The sequence below is a fragment of the Sitophilus oryzae genome, unplaced genomic scaffold (assembly GCF_002938485.1).
Source record: "Sitophilus oryzae breed Bouriz unplaced genomic scaffold, Soryzae_2.0 scaffold_806_pilon_pilon, whole genome shotgun sequence".
Classification (NCBI taxonomy): Eukaryota; Metazoa; Arthropoda; class Insecta; order Coleoptera; family Curculionidae; genus Sitophilus; species Sitophilus oryzae.
The window spans coordinates 669,474-686,673 of record NW_022147424.1 but is presented as its reverse complement, the minus strand read 5'-3'; the positions used below and the strand labels follow the sequence as shown (position 1 = coordinate 686,673).

Genomic DNA, 17,200 nt, shown 5'->3' with positions numbered 1-17,200 from the left:
TCTACAAGCTCACCGTAAAGCAGAGATTTTGGTATGCGGTTTTCTTGCATTCTGCATACGTGACCAGCCCATCTTAAGCGGGATTTTGTAACCATGACTTCAATACTCTCGCAGTTAGCTTTTTCAAGGACCGACACGTTTGAGACATGATGGAACCATCGGATTCTTAAGAGTTGTCTAAGGTGTCTCTGTTGCAACTTGTTTAATGCGTTCATGTGTCGGCGGTACGGCACCCAGGTTTCGCTCCCATATAACATGTGGGGATCATAATTGCTTGGTACACTGCAAATTTTGTTTTTGTACTGAAGTCATGATTGTAGAAAACCCTGTCTTTTAATTTCCAGAATGCTCTTGAGGCGCTACTAATCCTGTGCTGAGTTTCGGAGTCAATATTGGCCTTTTCTGAAACCAAACTGCCAAGGTAATTGAATTCCGCCACATATTCTAATAGTTCTCCGATTTTTATAGCATTGTTGTGATCTTCAGGGGGAGTGCACATGATTTTAGTTTTGTCGATGTTTAGCTTAATGTCCAAAGCCTCGTATGCCCAGGTATATGTGTTCAACATTTCTTGTAATTGTTGTACCGTGTTTGCAACTAGAGCGCAGTCGTCAGCGTATTAAAGTTCTGTGATGAATTTTGTACATGTTTTTGCCCTGAGTCTTTTTATGTTGAACAGACTGCCTTCGTATCTGTATCTAATGCCCAATCCTCTCTCCTGCATTTTGCTGTCCACTATAATGGAGAGCGCTGCCATGAACATGTTGAATAGGAGAGGCGCTAAGACACATCCCTGCCTAACTCCTGTATTTGTTAGGAATGGGTCGCTCACTGATCCATGATGTGACACTCTTGACTTGTTATTGTTATGGAGGCTTTTACACACTGTTAGAAATTTGTTGGGTACTCCGAACTTTTTCATAATTGCCCAAAGTGCATCTCTGTTCACAGAGTCGAAGGCTTTTATTAGATCGATGAATGCAACATAAAGTTTAGAATGCTGCTCTTTAACTTTTTCCTGTAGTTGACGGATGGAAAATATGGAATCGACGGTGCCGCGGTTGGTACGAAAACCCGCTTGCGATTCTGGAAGGATTTTTTCTATATATGGGTGCAGGCGGTTTGACATTATTTTTGCAAGAATTTTTCCGCCGATAGCCAATAGTGAAATTCCCCGGTAATTTCCGCAGTCTGATGCACTTCCTTTGTTCTTAAATATATTCACTATATTCGCGTTGCGAAAGTCCTGAGGTACCTCTCCGCTTTCCCATACGACATCGAAGAAAGCCTTTAGATGACCCTTGCACACTTATAGATTTCCGCCGGAATCGCGTCACAGCCAGCTGATTTGTTGTTTTTAGGCTGTTTTATGGAGGTCTTTATTTCCTGTTCTGTTATTGGGATGTCTAATACATCGAGGCTGTTATACTGAGGTATTGTGTTTAGTGCTTCTATATTGGCGTTGTTTTCTTGGTTAAGGATATGGCTGTAATATTCTTTCCAGCGGTTTCTGATTTGTTCTTCCTCTTTTAGAATTTCGCCATTTTGTGCCATGATTGGGCAACTTACCTTCTTAGTTGGACCGTATACTTCTTTTACAGCCTCGAAGAATTTACGATAATCGTGATGCGTGGCGTACTCTTCAATCTGATTCGCTTTTTGTGACCACCAGTTATCCTTTAACTTGGCGCAGTTCTCTTCGAAGCGTGTTGTTGGCTGCTTTAAAGTTGTCTACCAGTCTCGGATTATGCGGATTTGCAGTGACTGCTTGATGTGCTCTATGCTTTTGTTCCGATATATGCGGTTGATTTTCCTTAAACCAGTCTGGTTGTTTCTTTTTGTTCGACTTTCCCAGTACTGCTTCGCTGGTTTTATGAAACGCATCCCTTAATTGTGTCAGAATTGTGTCAATAGAACACTGTCTCCTCATTGAACACCTCAGTAGATTGAAACAAAAAACAATGGCAAATGCAGATTTTGTGGGGAAAATGGAAGAGTTTCATTCCAGAACACCTCATCACTGAGTGCGATGAGATTGGAGATGGAGATGGAGAACTAACCTTTTTAAAACCGTCTCAGAGACTGGTCTTTGTTAAAACCTGGAGCTCGCGGTGATTAACCCCTTTTTCACGGGAACTTTTTGTTATATTTTTGTCTATAGCTTCACCCATTTAAGTTTTGTATACTATTTTTACGCGTTGTGTAGGTACTAACACAAGAAAAGTTTTTCGTCACTTGCATCTTCTTCATATTGCTTTTCTATAAGGTACCTATCGGATGGTTCTGCCGGTGGTACGTCTGCAAACCACGATTTTTTAGCGAGATATTTTGATTCACAAAACATTGATCTAATATCTGAAAAAATATCGGTTATTGACAGTACTTGACTGGATAGTTATTAGGTTGAATTTCTCAATAAGTCAAATTCTATACCTTTCTCACCTTACATGATTTGAAATTATGCTCAAAATATGAATTTTTCTTATAATATAATACCTGTGTAATATCACCCAAACAAAAAATGTTATAATTAACATAATAAAAAAATTGGTCATGTGCGAGTCGGACTCGCGCACGAAGGGTTCCGTACCATTCATCAAAGAATATACCTAGCTAGAAAAAGAATGGACTCTGCCATACTGAAAAATGGTCCTACAGAAGTGGCGCCATCTATTGAGTAGGGCTTGTCTTAAATGGATCGAAGCGCGGGCTTTTTAAATGAGCGTTTTTGTTGAATTTTACTCTAAAATAATTAAATTTGATTATTAAATCTTATTTTTTACACAAATTCAACAATACTAATAACAAGTATTGTTGTGATGTGTAAAAAATAAGATTTAACAATATAATTTATACAATTATTAAATAAAATTAAAGCCAAACATGTGAAATATTATTTATTATTTAAAGTTCTTATTTATAAGTCAAATATTTAAGCATCGTTTATTATAATAAAACAAAACCAACGTAATACGCCCAAAGTTTTGTAAATGGAGTAAATATAAATAGGTACTTAAATGATGGCAAATATAAAAGACTTACATTATATTTTTAGGGCCACAAACAAAAGGAATTGTCTAATTAAAACACATATAACAAATTATAGTTTGCAAAACGTTTTGATAATATTATGATTGGCGCTATGACAACGACAATATTTTTTGACAATAATATGACAATGGCCGTTGGAAACTATGGAAACTACAAAAAAAATTCTGATTTAACGCCATCTGGCAATAACTAGTAGCAACTTCTTAACCTAAAATTAATTGCACTACCACCTAGTGGCTAGGGCTTGAACTATTTTATTTGAGATTTCCGTGGAAACGGTGGAACCGCTTTTGCTATTTCAGTTTCCCGCCCCTGCCATTCATTATCTATACAACGTTAGACACTATATTATTATAAACTTTTTTTCTGATTTAACTGAAATTTTGAATGCGCGTATAAGTAATTTAAAAAAAAATGAAGAAACACGTTACTAAAAATTGTATTAATCATTAATAAATATTATGTAAAAAGTAAAAATAAATATGTAAAAATTAAAAAAAAACGATTAAAAAAAAGTCGCCTTGACCAGGATTCGAACCTGCCTTACTACGGCTCCAACGTCATAGCAGCGTAAAGTCTTAACGCTTTAACCACGCGGCCACCGAGGACTTGAAAGATTCTATGTAAAATTCTTACTTAAAAGATAATGTTTAGTGAAAGTACTTTTTTATTTATAAACATTTATTTAATTCTGTTTTTAGTATTTGTACAACATAGATACATTATCTGTAAAAATTTCAACTGTCTAGCTATAACGATTCATAAGATAGAGCTTTGTGACAAACGGACGGACGGACAGCGAAGTCTTAGTAATAGGTTTCCCGTTTTTACCCTTTGGGTACGGAACCCTATAAATGATGACAAAAATTTTATAGTGCCTATTTTTTTTTACAGATATACAGAAAGAAGATCGAACAAATCTGGATACAGTGATAATGCACATTGACATGGATTGCTTTTCGTATCCGTTGGTTTGAGAAACCATCGGAATTGAAGGAAAACCTGTGGCAATTACTCATGCTAAAAGTGGGGTTATAAGTAACGCTGATCCAAATAGACAAGCTAGTAGAGCCAGGGAATTTGAATTGTACCAAGAGAGACTACCTGAAGGCAAGTACCTACCCTTATTCATTTTATGGCTGGTTTATACTTTCTCTGATCTTAGAGCTCGAACTCACTGACGACCAGGTCGCAACAACCTGGCCGAACGACCCTGGCCGTCGGCTGGCCGGATGTATTGCGTTTATAGCTGCGGCCAGATGAACGACCAGTTTCAACAGAGTTGTCAGATCTAACTTTTTGTTATGTTTTGCCAATTAGAAAATATTGTTTCAGAAGGAATTAAGTTTCAGAAATGTTAAAATATCCGAGTTAACTAAAAAGCGAAGTTGCTATTCATGAGCTTATTAAATGTTCTAATATTAAATAATGCATTTAAAATATTCTTGGATTTTCATTAATAAATACTGGTGTGGTAAATGGAGTAAGTAAAATCTCAACCCCGTCTACACGATAACGTCGTTATTTCCATGTTTTACAAATCCGCGATACCTACTATTCCATCAGTCGTTTCATAACAGAATATTCTAGATCCTACGTTTATGTAATTTAATATGTGTAGAGTAACATCAATAAAGGACAGAAACAGTATTGTTCCTAAAGGCGCGTCCAGACTTGAGCATTTTAGCCCGAACGAACCGAGCGCGCACGAACAAGCAGAACAAATAGGCCGAACAAAAAGCATTGTGTACGCGCGACCGACAAGAAAGGAGATATTCTGTTTCTTTTTCTACTGATATGGACTTCTACTGATGGCTCTTATCGACTTGATTTATTTGTTTGATAGCTTATTTTACTTATTACATATTGGCAAAAACTAGTACATTATGAAGATTATTATGGGTTATTTATTTATTGATGTACATCTTACAAAGCCATAAGTGGTAATAACAGGCAAGAGGGTGCTATTGATGCACAAACTAATAATCACAGAATTTAATAAAAACTAACTTTGAAAGTGGTATAATGTGCTTATCAATCAATCAAATTTTTAAGCTTAAAGTGTAAAAAAACAACACAATTCATTTAAACCAAAAACTCGTAATACAAAACTAAAGTGCCAAAACGAATGGCAATGTTAGGAAATAAATAAATTGTGGCATCTTGACATTTTTTACAACAGAGCTGCCGCCTGAATCACCAGCGGAAATTTAAATTCCAGTTAGTCAGTCCGGGGCGAATATGTCCGTTGTTGGCAACAATGAATTTAAAAATCGCGCCCTCGATTACGTAACTAAAAGTTTAATTGGTATCGCTTATAGGTGCCACGTCCAGAGTGGTCGATTTAACCGATAAGATTGATGGTTTGGCGTCAATGTCTGAGATAGCCAGTTGCAGCTATGAAGCCCGACAGAGAGGAATCAAAAATGGGATGTTTTTAGGCCAAGCTGTGCAGTTGTGTCCCGAATTGAAAACTCTGCCTTATGATTTTGAGGTATTTTTTAATCAACATTACTTTAACACAAATATAAGACTATATTGCTAGTAAGGAACAGAAATTGAAGACAAATTTTTGAGATGGAGCTATACAAAATCCACATAAGTCGGTCCTTTTCGCTCAACAGCTTTGAACTACGCAAGAGTGAAAAGTGCTTCGCTATTAGCTGATTTATTTTATACTAACCAATAGAAGTAGTTTTCTGAGTTTCTATCTACCACATAAATCAATTTAGCGTCTGACCGTTCGCGCTTTTACTTATAAATTTAAATTTAATCTCTGTTCTTATAACTTAGACCTCATTTATCAATATACACCCACGGAATATTGTCATTTTAGATATTTTTTTAAAGAAACAAATGTACAAAATGTACAGGAGCTAAAACCGATAATATTACTGGCCCATCTATACTAATATATAAAATCCTTAAGTGACTGACATACTGATTAATCACGATCCTGCTCAAACCATTCAACGTAAGAAGCTCGATTTTGGCATACAGGTTGATTCTAGGGTGTAGAGGTTCGATATGAAGGGATTTTTCGAAATTCCAGTTCCAAGAGGGTGAAACCACCCCTCAAATATTACAATATTTTTTATTTAAAAAACGGTCAAGTTTCCGAAAAAATGCTTAAACACGTATTTTTTTTTTGTTTTTTTACATATTTTAAGATTTTTTAAAAATGTGTACAGGGTGTTTCGAAAAATCTTGTCATTGATTAATCACGATCCTGCTTAAAGCGCTTGACGTAAAAAGCTGATTTTTGGAAAACAGATTGAGTTTGGGGTGTAGAGGTTCGATAAGAGGGGATTTTTCGAAACTCGAATTCTAAGGGGGTGAAACTATCCCTCAAATATTAAAATATTTTTTATTTAAAATCCGGTGAGTTTTTGGAAAAAACTCTTAAACACGTATATTTTATTTTGTTGTTTTACATATTTTAAGATTTTTATAAATTTATACAGGGTGCTTCATAAAATATGACCATTGAGTAATCACGATTCTGCTTAAACTGCTTGACGTTTAAAGCTGATTTTTGGCAAACGGATTGACTGTGGGGTGTAGAGGTTCGATAAAGAGGGGTTTCTCGAATCTCAAATTCCAAAAGGGTGAAAACGCCCCTCAAATATTACAATATTTGTTATTTAAAAAACGGTTAGTCTTTCGGGAGAACGCCTGGACAAGCATAATTTATTTGGTTTTTTTACATATTTTGAATTTTTTTAAAAAATCATATTCCCTATATGATTTTTTAAAAAAATTCAAAATTGCAGTTCCAAAAAGTTGGGTAATTTCTTAACCACGATTCTGCTTAAACTACTTGACGTAAAAAGCTTATTTTTGGCAAACGGATTTTTCAAAAGTCAAATTCCAACAAGATGAAACTACCCCTCAAATATTACCAAGTTATATAATAATATCGCCATATTGTTTTTTCTCATGCTGACATAAATGTGAGAAAATTTTATCCAGTTTGTATGTTAATGGAAATTCTTGCTTTGCTTTATCATCACCATTACAAATGATTAATTCGACGCGAACGAAGTCGCTGGTACACACTTGGTTTGTTTATAAAAAGAGGATTTATAGACATTACTTAATATGTGATATATTTTTGAAGGGTTACAAGGAGGTCTCCCACGCGTTATACAACACGGTAGCCTCCTATACACTAGACATTGAAGCTGTAAGTTGTGACGAGATGTACGTAGACGTCACGCAAATTTTAAACGACACAGGATTGACAGTTGAGGAATGGGCCATCCATATAAGAAACGAGATAGTCGATATAACAAGGTGTCCTTGTTCTACAGGTGAGTTTGATTTTTACGCAATAAAAATCTACAATGTCAATTATATTAGGGTTTGGAGCAAATAGACTTCAAGCCAGATTAGCTACGAAAAAAGCCAAGCCAGCAGGACAATACTACCTTAAACCGGACGATGTCGAGATATACATGTCTGACATTCTAGTTGCAGATTTGCCAGGTGTGGGAAGAGCTACTTTAGCCAAATTACGTAATTTGGGATTAAACACTTGTGGAGATTTACAGGCAAGGATTTACTTTGTACAAACCTGGATGTTCTAAATCCGTGGTCGTGGTTTGAAGGTGGCGATATTGTATTGGGCAAATTAAATATGTTAAGGTCTGTTTATACATGTCATGTTTAGATATTCGTGCAATTTAGGTAAATACCCTAATTTTATAAGACGTTTGGTTTGGTTATTCAAAACGTTTAAAAATATGATGTAGGGTAGAATCAGTAATTTGTTGTTTTATTTTACATTGTCAATAATTGTAAGTTATAATAATTTATTGTCACAAACATCCGATACGCTACTGAAGCAGGTACGTCAAATTGACGTACCTAAATTCTTTGACATATATTCTTTTACAAGTAGTAAATAAAAGCAAAAATGCAAGTAAAAATATATAACTGTGGTAATCGCAAAACAATTTCCGATGCACGTGTTTCCGATAAACATATTTAGTCTATCATTTTTTTAAAGAGTTTTGCGTTTAATCAAACTTACTTTTCTGACTGCAGTCAAGGGTAATAAAGGACCTTTATTGTCACGTTCTCGTTCAAAATATTAAAAAAAAAACAGGGAAGCTTCAAGCTCTTTGCTTCGACTGTTTAAATGCTTCGGCATAGTTTGAACACATAATTTCAAGAAATGCAATACAAAAACTCGAAAATTTAGTTCTTAAAAAAACTGTTGTGCTTAAAAGTACAATTTAAAAAAAAAGGCTATGAAATTAAGCAAAAAAGCGGGAATTACTCACAAAGATTCAACAACAACACGATATTATACAAAATAATGACTGATACTAGGATAATTGTCAAATAGTAAAGGCAACATTGCTGAATACGGCGCAATGTGGCCAACATAACGATAATAAATTTCGGTTTAAACTAATTTTTGCAGCTTTAATCTAAATAAAATATCTGTTGCAATCATTTGCTCTATAAAGTAAAATGAAGAGATGCTCGGTATCTTAAATTATACAACAAATTTAAACATTTTTGTCAAAATTTCATTTAGTCAGGTTTATAAAGTTTAGTGTCAATGTCAATATGATTGATGACGTGCATCGGAAAATGTTTTGCGATTACAATAGTGAATTTTAAGTGAATTTTATAAATGATCGATTTACTATACATATGTATACATATAGTCACTTCCTAGTGAAAAGTCATTCCATTATTTTTCCTCAATCTTTGACCGAGATCTACCGTACACTACACAACCAATTATTTTAGAGTTTTTTTTTTGATAAGTCGCAATAGCGTAACTGTTAATTTAAGTTCTGCCACAATTCCCTTTAATATTTATTAAATTTGCTATACAACTACCAGTTGTACAATAAATAATTAATAACAGAATAAGCTCAGTAAAGACTGACAAATCCAGAAAATTTCAATTCAAATTCAAATGTGTCAAATGAATCGTCAAACAGAACTGTCAAGGATCCCTACCCTAGAGCGCTACCTCCATCTACCATGCATGAATAGATGGATAGCATTATAATACTCCTTCCTTAATCTTTTTATTCAAAGATAATTTTAAATACAAAATGACAGCGATCTTCGTTTCTATGACGCTGTTTTTTTCGATCGTAGTCCAAGGATTTATAATGACCAGCTCAATATATTCTAACCATATTCTAACTGTTGAAATAATTAGTTATCTTTACAGAGATCTTCTTTAAAAGTTCTACAATCAGAACTGGGAATTAAGCTGGGCAAAAAGATCTATGACCAAGCTTTCGGAAGAGATAATAAAGCTCTGGAATTTGATCACGAAAGAAAGTCAGTATCTGCTGAAATAAATTACGGTAACAAATGATTTTATGTGTAAAGAAGTGTATATTAAATAACATTTATATTTAGGAATAAGATTCAAGACAAAGGAAGAATGTTACAGTTTTCTTCAAAGCCTTTCAAACGAAGTGTTCAATCGTTTAAACGATATAAAAATGCGAGCAAGAAATTTAACACTGAAATTATTGATTAGAGCAGAGGGCGCTCCTGTGGTAAGTCGATGATAATTTCCTGTTTGATAGTTTTATTTTATAAAAATGATTATATTATACAGGGTGGTCCGAACTGTATTCCGGAAACTTCGGCAGCATATTCTGCAGATAAAAATAAGTAAAAAAGTTCGTATTAAAGGTATTATCTGTGGTATTATTAAGTATGTCCTAAAATCACGGGGGTGTCACTTGTATGGGAAAACAGGCAACAGTCAAATTTAAACGTGCCAGGACCAACGACAAAGAAAGCAACATCTGCCAGGCATTGGCTTTCTTTGTCACTCACATTGCTTAAATCATGATACCGCGGCCATTTTGCCAACAAAGAAGCTGGCCGGGCTGTCCTGGCAAGTGATTTAAAACAATTTTGCTTTTTTACAATATTAAATTACCATTTGGATGTATTTAATGCGATTATTCAGTTAACTGGTAAGTCATAAATTACACACAAATACTTTATTCGTAAATACAACTAAGATGTAAACGTATTTTTGTATTTTTAGATTTCAACTTTTGCAATACCCGCCGATAGAACTTGCCTGGCAGCGTACCTGTTTAACTAAACGTAGTATTTCCTGATAATAATATCAAAACACGTAAGTACCTCTATAATTTATGATGAAAAATGATTTTGATTATGTTTTATATTATTTAAATACTTTCTAACCTCAAATAATAGTAAGATCCTTGTTTATATCGCACAGCCCGTTCAAAACTGTATTTAATTTTTTTTTTATATTAGCATATATTTTTTGTGATATTAGTGTGTTATCATGATACAGGTAGTTGTATCATAGTGCCTTATGCATGTTATTTACCTATTATATACTTATGTATTATCAGTAAATAGATGATAACATACTACTAAAATGTCTTTTTAATAGTATGTTTATCTTTCCAATTCACTACTTATTTGCAAAATGTATTTTGAACTAATTTAAGTCATTAATTGATCATCTTTCTTTTTCAGATTCCGGGATATTCTTTTTCATTGTTAAAAAAATATATATATTTCAATATTATTGTAATATAAATCGCAGCTCTAACAAATAAATGATATTGTTTACTATAATAATATGTAATTTATTTACTATGAATTTACTCTGAAAATAATAAGTCTTTAATAATATCATTGATTTGCTGTGTAATGTTAATAGACATATTTTTTAATACATTAAATTATATTAAAGTAATAAAAAAAATGTTTATTAACTTTAAACAGTAAGTCAGTGATACTTATAAAAATATTTTTTTTTAAATTTCCCCTCTTTTAAGCCCCGCCCCTCCAATTCCCCTCAATTTAGCTAGTACTGCCAGGCGACACAAGGTGGCGTCTGTTTCCATTTTTTAACCTGAAGTTAGCATTTCTTTAATGTACCTATTCTCTGCCTAAAATGCTTAGTTTCGGAGATACAGGGTGTAGAAGTTTCGTTTCTATTTTCATCTTTTCCAAATAATTTCTAAAGAAACGTCAATATTTGGATGAAAAATGGTGTCTGGGAGTTTTTTGACACGAAAAATTTGATTTTGATATCGGACCACCCTGTATATTTAGCAGGTCATTTTAACAAAATGTAGATACATTCAAAATAAAATAATATACTATAATTATTTTAGGAAACTGCTAAGTTTCTTGGTCACGGCGTGTGTGACGCCATAAACAAAAGCAGCAACTCAAACCTCCTGTACACCAACCCCGAAATAATTTACAGGGAGGCCAAAATAATTTATGATCGACTTAACATACCATTTTCTGAATTGAGAGGTGTAGGAATACAGTTAACGAAACTTGAAAAAATACTACCAACAAATAAAGTAAATTTATTTTAGATATATTACTTGAGTATATATTATTTAATATTTTTTAGGCTATGGCAAATTTTTTGAAACAAACAACCGTTGCAAAGAAATCTACTAGTGATTCAGATAAAATAGGTGTTGATGAATATAAGCGAAGTTCTAGTAAAAATACTGAAAATTTAGAAAAAAATAAAAATAGTACTCAAATTGATAATAGGATGCCTGATGATAGTAAAATTATTGATGTTGAAAGTGCTAAACCCAGCTCAAAAAAAATTAATACAAATTTTAGTAAACCTGTTAAATCGCCAATTAAAACGGTTTCTGCAAAATCAAGAGGAAGGCCAAAAGGATCAACAAGTAAGTAAACTTAATGAAATATAAAGCTGCTCATAGGCTATGTTTCTTTTTAACCTATAAAAACTTAGAGAAAAATAGGGTAGTATTTTTAATAATCTCTAACAAAAGGTAAGTTAAGTCAAACAAAACGTATGTTTTTACCTATATGCTGGGTGTTTCTCATAAGTAGCTCATCCTTATAACTTTTTTTTATTTTTTTTTTTTTAATAAAAAACGAGATTGGGTATGTCAGTATATGACATCAATTAGGAATGATTGACGTATTCAATTGTTTTCGGTCACTTCCTGTTCCAAAATGACACTCTAAATAGAATGACATGTAATATGTCAATTTTTGACATTTGACCATATGGTTTATTTGAAATTGCGACATGGGGTTCATAACGACAATTTGACGCAAAATATGAAGTGTCTGTAACCAAATTATTCGTAAAAAAATGCTTTTTCCAAATATGCTAATGAACCGCCATCGTTCCATTTAAAAAAAATTGAGATATGATTAAAAATAGGATTTGGGCATCTTTTAACTGGCCAGGACAAGAGATTAAAAACATTTTCTAAATCAAACTTATTTTCCCAAGGGTCCTTGATTAAAAATTAGTGTTTTTAATACAGCCACGACACTCTAGATTGAAATCTAAATACGATGTTTTTTAAAGCGTATATGTCAAAAGTTGACATATGATTTGTTATATAATGTAATACAGTAAAAAATTGCCAAGGGTGTCATTAAAAAATCAAAAGTTGTAGTGATTTCCGGTGAAACAGGAAGTGACCGAAAACAATTGAATACGTGAATCAATCCTAATTTATGTCATATACTAACATACCAAAGCACGTTTTTTTTTATCTTAAAAAATTAAAAAGTTATAGGGGTGAGCCACTTTTAAGAAACACCCGGTATATATCCATTCATTTCTTATCTTGTTCTTGGGGAGTTTAAGATGTAACCTTCACAATAATTACCTTAGGTTCTCGATCAAGAATATCTCCAAACGGCAATACATCTATAAAACATTTTTTACAAAAGGGTGATAAAAGTAGTAACAGTCAAGTTGAAGAAGCCAATAAAGAACGCGAATCACAGGTAAAATTTAAATTATATTATTAATTATAGAGTTAATTATTTTAGCTCTTCAAAAATAATAAATTTAAAACATTTTTCTGTTATAGTTGACATGTTTTTAATGTTTAAATGTGTTTTTATAAATACTTATTTATAAATATGTACATAAAACATGTAACCAATATGTAACTATTGATATTCTTTTTAGGCTAAATTATTGGAACAAATTGATATGACTGTACTGAATGAACTACCTGAAGAGATTAGATTAGAAGTTCTACAAGAATATGGAATTACCTCAACAAAATTCAACACGATAAAAAATAACACAGTCGTGGCTGTTAAAATGAAAACAAGCGAAAAAAATTCAGGTAAACTAAAAAAATATATTTAATTTATATTAAGTACTTAAAAACTTACATCATTAAAATTAACTATTTAAGGTATTTAAAACTGGTTCACATTTTGGACAGACATCCCTATTATAAAATACTTTTTTTGGAATTACACTTATTAAAGTTATTTATTTCGATTCAATTTCTTGATTAGTATCATTTTTATCAATCTCAGTTTCATCTGTGCACCCTTCTATTTCAGAAGTGTCGTTATCTTTCTCGTTATCATCTTTAATACTGATTTTTACATTTTCATTACTCGAAGTTGCTTCATGAATATTTTCTTTGATGTTTTTACTTTCGTTACCCACATTTTGTTCATTTTCATTCTGTATATTGGACTGGAAAAAGTTTGTTATGGGTTTCTGCCATGATGGAGTTTTTTGAATTGTTATTGGTGGTAATTTTGTAGAGCTTCCTAATGAGAAAAGTATTAAGACTTTAGTTCACTGTGAATTGTGAATGTAAATATAGGTCTCTCTGTATATTTACCTGCTTTAGATTTATAATTTGATGGTGTCGAGTTACGTGAAGTCGATGCAACTCCTCCAGATTTTTTAGATGATTTACCAGCGCTGACTATAAAAATAAATGATTCGTTAGCACAAATTATCCTTATTATTATATACAAATAAAATTACTCCTAATCCCAGAGGCTGCCGTTCTTCCCATTCTTGAAAGTTAGATTCTTTTTACTTGTTTTTTTTTTCTATATTACGCTTTAAAAAACAATTTTAAACTTGAAATGCCGGAAAAACGGTAAAATTTTGAATTTCGAAAAATTTTAAGGTTAAGTTGTCATATCTTCTTTTCGTGAAATATGGTTTGAATCCAACGACCTTGTTTTGTGTGTTCTATGGCCTTAAATTGTTGACAGGAATACCTACGTCACTCGTGGACCCTCAGCTAATCCATAAAAGAGCTTAAATAATAAAAAAAAATTGTAATAATATTTTTTTTACTTTAATAATTAATTATCTGTGACACAATGTTTATATTTTCTTCTTAATATAGAAGAAAAGAGAACAGCATCGTCTGGACACTCTCCGTTTACAAATCTCACCTGGGAACAAACCAAGGCTGGTATAAAAGCATGGGTGAAATCGGAGCATATACCATCCGCAGTAGATGTAGATATGCTGGGTGATCATTTGAGGCAGTTGGCTTTGGACAGAAAATTGGAAGTTTTGCAAACTGGATTTAACTTCCTCTACAGGTAAAGATACCATGGTACAAAGAATACAAGGTATGATCGATAGCGGCTCCAATTTCGTTCAGTTCGCGCATACCACCTGTGACGTCACCAGGAAAATAATGAATAAATAAAAAATAAAGAAAGTTGACAGGAGATCTGCATTTTTTGGGGTTATGGTTAAGAATTGTTTATTTTTAAGACTTTTTAGTTCGTTTAATTTAACAATTACTAAAACCAGCAGTTCCAAAAATATATTTAAAAATAATAATTATCTATTAACATGGATTTGGACGATGGGTAAGAATACTAAATTTATTTCTATATTCGGTATAAAATTGTTTATTAGGTTTTTAGTTTGCGATGTTTATGGTAAATAATTTTCATTTTCATTGCCTCTGAATTCACATGAGGACAGAGTTGAGGATATCTATGGAAAAGTAACCACAAGAGGAATTGTTACATCATTTAAAAAATATTGGGAAGTTTATTGTTTCCCATCGAAAAGTAGAAAATGCCAATGCAGATGAACGTATTGTAATTGTGATAGAAGTAATTCTAAGGGTGAAGTTTATTATAATTAGTGGAAGTAATACCAAGGGTGAAGTTTATTATAATTAGTGACCTCTGCTTCTTTTTATATGTAGATGTTTCTGGTTTTGAGAATAAATCCGTTGAACGACACCCAAAATTTAGAGGAAGTATTTGCATACCCAGAATATGCCCATCAAAGATTATATAGCTCAAATTTCCTTTAATGGTAGGCAATTATTCAATGCAAATTAACTTTTTAAGTGACTGAAATATTAAATAGTTTACAATATGGTATATCATTAAAAATATATTACTTTTAGGTACAATTAGGGCCTGATACATTTCAAAAAGTAGAATATTATTTTATATTAAATGAGGTATTGTACCAACAGTCAATTTATATTAATACCGGAGATGAAAAAATAACAGAATAAATAGTTCTTTTTTTATACTACAAAAATAAACTATAGAATACAACAGTATTTAAAAAAATAAATAAAAAGTTATGTCCCGGCCGAGATTCGAACTCCGGTCTCTCGCTTCCTAGCCCAACTCCTTACGCACTGCTCCACAGTAACTTGCTTAGCGATAATTCAATGACGGTATATAAACAAAAAAACAGGTTTATAACAATATCTTGACGATTTGAACTGGCGCGCGGAGCGTGCTGACCAATAGCGCCTGTTATCACCTGTGACGTAGCGACCAACCTGCGCAATATCATACCTTGTATTCTTTGTACCATGTAAAGATACCATAATGCAGACACTTTGATCAAAGATATGCTGCCGAAGTTTCCGGAATACAGTTCGGACCACCCTGTATATTTTTTTTATTTTCAGGACATTTTCAACATTGGATTGTGCCTGGCATCAAGCGTATTTTTCGATAGTAAACAACGTCCAGCAAGGAATGGTGGCGAGGTATGGAAAGACTTTATATTTAGTAACAGCCTTTCATTGTTGCCAAATACATTAAAATAGTACCATATGATCGAAAAAATACGGCGTCCAGTTGGCTTGGAAACGACGATCGATGACATTCCCCATATAATTTGACATGTAAAATGACAGCGATCTTCATTTCAAAACCATCGCTGACACCGTTTTTTTTTCGATCGTGTTGTATTTGATACATAAATATATTTTTGTTGCAACTAAGAAGGTGTTTGTATTTTTTTAAAATACTACTACTTAGTTTAATGCATATCTAGGACTATTAAAGCTACAATTTAAAGTTATTTATTTTTCAAAAGGTACAGAGTATCCCAGATAAATAAAAAAATATCAAAGTTGTATTTTTTTAATGGATCACCCTGTATATTATTACATTTTTAGTTCCTACGATTAAAATAAAGGTAAATTTGATAAAGGTTTACCGCACTTTAATCTTACAGTTTTTGAAATATTTACGATTTTGTGAAAATTCATTAACAATTTTAATGCTTCGTTTCTCTGGGCCTATAAGTTTTAAAACCAAATATTGTACTGAAGTTTTTCTATTTACTAAATTTTGTGTTGCGATAATAAATATAATATTAACTTATACAGAGTGCCTAAAAAGTTATATTAAATAATTACTAGCTTTAAACGGCAATAACTTGTTTAATTTAAATGGAACAACCTGTATATTTTACGTGAATCAGATGCACAATATAATTGTCTATGAAATTATATTATACCATTTTTTACCTACCTCTTTAAGATGTAACAAATTTTCAGAGTACAGATACTAATATTGTCAATATAGTAAAAAAAATAAAAAAAAACTGTTTAAATATTTATTTGTAAATGAGTACCAATTAATATTATAATAATATGTAAAATAATTGTAAAATCAAAACATTTAATAACGTGAATGTATATTTATTGGCGATAAATTATTAGTATTTTTTTAGTAGATTTATTTAAAGATTATATATTTTTTTGTTAATCTTTGATTACAACAAAATTACATAAATATTTCTACAATTTTTACAGGTACTATTCTACTTCTCTGTACAATCTTTGGCAGTTTTGCTATCTTTCTCGCCAATTTCTTTTTCCTTTTCCTTTTTTTCTTTGACAAATGTTCTTTGGTCGTGCAAGTAAGAGTGTAAATCATTAAACGAATATTGGTGGTACCTAAAACGTTAGGTATAAGTAAAGTTAGGTATACAGGGCGTCCCATACAGGGTGTTTCAAAAAACATCATCATAAAAAATAAGTCTTATTTTTAATTGAAGAATCTCTTTTCTGAAACACCCTGTATATGAAAGCAGAAG

At 32.3% G+C, this 17,200-nt stretch overlaps 3 protein-coding genes across 3 annotated transcripts in view; 1 reads left to right on the top strand and 2 right to left on the bottom strand.

Annotated features, from left to right (window-relative positions):
• The window catches only part of LOC115888648 (DNA repair protein REV1-like), a 34,407-nt gene extending 18,288 nt beyond the window's left edge, over positions 1-16,119 (top strand). Inside the window, 12 exon segments of the mRNA XM_030908422.1 lie at positions 3,946-4,161; positions 5,373-5,545; positions 7,172-7,364; positions 7,414-7,604; positions 9,254-9,392; positions 9,448-9,590; positions 11,208-11,405; positions 11,459-11,750; positions 12,722-12,837; positions 13,025-13,187; positions 14,226-14,427; positions 15,780-16,119. Of these exon segments, the coding sequence (XP_030764282.1) occupies positions 3,946-4,161; positions 5,373-5,545; positions 7,172-7,364; positions 7,414-7,604; positions 9,254-9,392; positions 9,448-9,590; positions 11,208-11,405; positions 11,459-11,750; positions 12,722-12,837; positions 13,025-13,187; positions 14,226-14,427; positions 15,780-15,915 (2,162 nt within the window). The 3' untranslated portion in view covers positions 15,916-16,119.
• On the bottom strand, positions 13,216-14,019 carry LOC115888650. Its single transcript, XM_030908426.1, has 3 exons — positions 13,853-14,019; positions 13,704-13,790; positions 13,216-13,629 (listed from the first exon to the last, which is right to left on the bottom strand). Exons 1-3 carry the CDS (start codon positions 13,881-13,883, stop codon positions 13,340-13,342), a joined length of 408 nt encoding a protein of 135 aa, XP_030764286.1. The 5' UTR covers positions 13,884-14,019; the 3' UTR covers positions 13,216-13,339.
• Positions 16,120-16,786: 667 nt separating the features above from the next.
• The window catches only part of LOC115888646 (transcriptional regulator ATRX-like), a 31,519-nt gene continuing 31,105 nt past the window's right edge, over positions 16,787-17,200 (bottom strand). The window contains exon 16 of the mRNA XM_030908421.1: positions 16,787-17,060. Coding sequence (XP_030764281.1) covers positions 16,925-17,060 — 136 coding nt within the window. The 3' untranslated portion in view covers positions 16,787-16,924. The remainder of the gene's footprint in view (positions 17,061-17,200) is intronic.